General features: G+C 40.7%; 1 protein-coding gene across 7 annotated transcripts in view; it reads right to left on the bottom strand.

The window, feature by feature from the left end:
• Positions 1 to 3,027, bottom strand: part of LOC121911605 (echinoderm microtubule-associated protein-like 4) — a 28,703-nt gene extending 25,676 nt beyond the window's left edge. For 6 of the 7 annotated variants that reach the window (XR_006099901.1, XR_006099903.1, XR_006099902.1 and 3 more), the window contains exons 1-2: positions 2,819 to 2,904; positions 2,578 to 2,698 (exon numbers count right to left, since the gene is read on the bottom strand). Coding sequence is in view for 3 of the 7 variants with exons in the window: in XM_042433237.1 (XP_042289171.1) it covers positions 2,578 to 2,669 (92 nt within the window). In the remaining 4 variants the exon portion in view is untranslated. Of the gene's footprint in view, positions 1 to 2,577; positions 2,699 to 2,818 lie in introns of all 7 variants that reach the window. The other variant, XM_042433239.1, reaches the window with a different exon arrangement.
• Positions 3,028 to 4,203: the final 1,176 nt, after the last annotated feature.

The following is a 4,203-nucleotide window of genomic DNA, read 5'->3' as shown; positions in this document are numbered from 1 at the left end:
CTGTATGTCTACTTACAGACTCTACTGTATGTCTACTGACAGACTCTACTGACAGACTCTACTGATGTACTCTACTGTATGTCTACTGACAGACTCTACTGTATGTCTACTGACAGACTCTACTGATGTACTCTACTGTATGTCTACTGACAGACTCTACTGATGTACTCTACTGTATGTCTACTGACAGATTCAACTGTACGTCCACTGACAGACTCTACTGACAGACTCTACTGATGTACTCTACTGTATGTCTACTGACAGACTCTACTGATGTACTCTACTGTATGTCTACTGACAGATTCTACTGTATGTCTACTGATAGACTCTACTGACAGACTCTACTGTACATCTGCTGATAGACTCTACTGACAGACTCTACTGATGTACTCTACTGTACATCTACTGACAGACTCTACTGACAGACTCTACTGTATGTCTACTGACAGACTCTACTGACAGACTCTACTGACAGACTCTACTGATATACTCTACTGTACATCTACTGACAGACTCTACTGTATGTCTACTGACAGATTCAACTGTACGTCTACTGACAGACTCTACTGATATACTCTACTGTATGTCTACTGACAGACTCTACTGTATGTCTACTGACAGACTCTACTGACAGACTCTACTGATATACTCTACTGTACATCTACTGACAGACTCTACTGTAGGTCTACGGACAGACTACTGATATACTCTACTGACAGACTCTACTGTATGTCTACTGACAGACTCTACTGATATACTCTACTGACAGACTCTACTGTAGGTCTACGGACAGACTACTGATATACTCTACTGACAGACTCTACTGTACGTCTACTGACAGACTCTACTGATATACTCTACTGACAGACTCTACTGTATGTCTACTGACAGACTCTACTGACAGACTCTACTGATATACTCTACTGTACATCTACTGACAGACTCTACTGTAGGTCTACAGACAGACTACTGATATACTCTACTGACAGACTCTACTGTATGTCTACTGACAGACTCTACTGATATACTCTACTGACAGACTCTACTGTAGGTCTACGGACAGACTACTGATATACTCTACTGACAGACTCTACTGTACGTCTACTGACAGACTCTACTGATATACTCTACTGACAGACTCTACTGTATGTCTACTGACAGACTCTACTGATATACTCTACGGTATGTCTAATGACAGGCTCTACTGAGAGACTCTACTGTATGTCTACTGACAGACTCTACTGATATACTCTACTGTATGTCTACAGACAGACTACTGATATACTCTACGGTATGTCTACTGACAGGCTCTACTGATATACTCTACGGTATGTCTACTGACAGACTCTACTGATATACTCTACGGTATGTCTACTGACAGACTCTACTGATATACTCTACGGTATGTCTACTGACAGGCTCTACTGATATACTCTACGATATGTCTACTGACAGGCTCTACGGATATACTCTACGGTATGTCTACTGACAGACTCTACTGATATACTCTACTGTATGTCTACTGACAGACTCTACTGATATACTCTACGGTATGTCTACTGACAGACTCTACTGATATACTCTATGGTATGTCTACAGACAGACTACTGATATACTCTACTGTATGTCTACTGACAGACTCTACTGATATACTTTACTGTATGTCTACTGACAGACTCTACTGAGAGACTCTACTGTATGTCTACTGACAGACTCTACTGATATACTCTACTGTATGTCTACAGACAGACTCTACTGAGAGACTCTACTGTATGTCTACTGACAGACTCTACTGATATACTCTACTGTATGTCTACTGACAGACTCTACTGATATACTCTACGGTATGTCTACTGACAGACTCTACTGATATACTCTACGGTATGTCTACTGACAGACTCTACTGTATGTCTACTGACAGACTCTACTGATATACTCTACGGTATGTCTACTGACAGACTCTACTGTATGTCTACTGACAGACTCTACTGTAGGTCTACAGACAGACTACTGATATACTCTACCGAAAGACTCTACTGGTAGACTCTACTGTGTGTCTACTGATTCTACTGTGTTCTACTTAGTTATCAAAGTGAATTCATTTTTTTACTAGTGATTCAAACTAAATCCGACTGACTCTGCAGTATTCTACTGCCCTCTACTGGATTCTACCCCAGGGCAGATCAGACAACCTGAGTCAAAGATAACAGGAGGGTAATCATTAATGATATAAATCAGATTGATCAGATGTGGTCTGCAGACACTCTGGAAGCTGAGATCGATAAACTGTGGAAACAATCAGTGACCGTTAACTGACCAGCGTACAACCGGATACGCGGTAAAGTGTCATTAAAGATCATACAGGTGGGTGAATCAAAATCAAAGTGTGTTTACTCCTTCCTAAAAGGTGCAAAATACAAACAGATAAAACATCATATATGTTATCATCATATATATAAACAGACACCAAGACTATTACTGTCAGTAGCTGGAAGGTGAAAAGTGTGTATATATATATATATATATATATATATATATATAGCATAAATATATATGTATTTATGCATGTTTGTTTACCTCTTGGCGGCAGATGACAACGTCTCCTTCCTGGTGACGGATGTGGAGTCTCTCTTTCGTCCAGATGTGCCTCCATTAGCAATACAAGACATCGAATAGGCTTCACGTAGTGCAGCACTGCCTGCAGGGGGCAGCACACTACTGTTAACACTAACACTGACCAGTAACCAGCTATACAGCACCTACAGAACTGAACAATACCAGTCAAACACATATCAGAACCAGTTAATGTCCATACGACCTTTCCCTCCATGCTGTTTCTTGGTTGCGGAGGCAGCAGAGTCTTCAGAGGCAGCAAGGCGGCGAAGGACGTCAGCGAGAGCGGCTTTCATCACCGTCAACTCATCTTCCTGCTGCTGAACACGAAGTTCCAGAGCAGAAAGACGGTCGTTGACATCTGAGACACTCGCTCCGGACATACTGTCATCTACAGAAACATAGACACAGGATCTGAATATTCTGTCATCTACAGAAACGCTAGATGTGAATATGCTGTCATCTACAGAAATGCTAGATGTGAATATACTGTCATCTACAGACACACTGGATGTGAATATACTGTCATCTACAGACACACTGGATGTGAATATACTGTCATCTACAGAAACGCTAGATGTGAATACACTGTCATCTACAGACAGACACTGGATGTGAATATGCTGTCATCTACAGACACATTAAATCTGAATATACTGTCATCTACAGACACACTGGATGTGAATATACTGTCATCTACAGACAGACACTGGATGTGAATATACTGTCATCTACAGACACACTGGATGTGAATATACTGTCATCTACAGACACACTGGATGTGAATATACTGTCATCTACAGACACATTAAATCTGAATATACTGTCATCTACATACACACTGGATGTGAATATACTGTCATCTACAGACACATTAAATCTGAATATACTGTCATCTACAGACACACTGGATGTGAATATACTGTCATCTACAGACACACTGGATGTGAATATACTCTCATCTACAGACAGACACTGGATGTGAATATGCTGTCATCTACAGACACACTGGATGTGAATATACTCTCATCTACAGACAGACACTGGATGTGAATATACTGTCATCTACAGACACACTGGATGTGAATATACTCTCATCTACAGACAGACACTGGATGTGAATATGCTGTCATCTACAGACAGACTGGATGTGGATATACTCTCATCTACAGACACACTGGATGTGAATATACTGTCATCTACAGACACACTGGATGTGAATATACTGTCATCTACAGACACACTGGATGTGAATATACCGTCATCTACAGACACACTGGATGTGAATATACTGTCATCTACAGACACACTGGATGTGAATATACCGTCATCTACAGACACACTGGATGTGAATATACTGTCATCTACAGACACACTGGATGTGAATATACTCTCATCTACAGACAGACACTGGATGTGAATATACTGTCATCTACAGACACACTGGATGTGAATATACTGTCATCTACAGACACACTGGATGTGAATATACCGTCATCTACAGACACACTGGATGTGAATATACTGTCATCTACAGACACACTGGATGTGAATATACCGTCATCTACAGACACACTGGATATGAATATA

The sequence above is a fragment of the Thunnus maccoyii genome, chromosome 14, assembly GCF_910596095.1.
Source record: "Thunnus maccoyii chromosome 14, fThuMac1.1, whole genome shotgun sequence".
Taxonomy (NCBI): domain Eukaryota; kingdom Metazoa; phylum Chordata; class Actinopteri; order Scombriformes; family Scombridae; genus Thunnus; species Thunnus maccoyii.
This window is presented reverse-complemented; position numbering and strand designations above follow the sequence as displayed.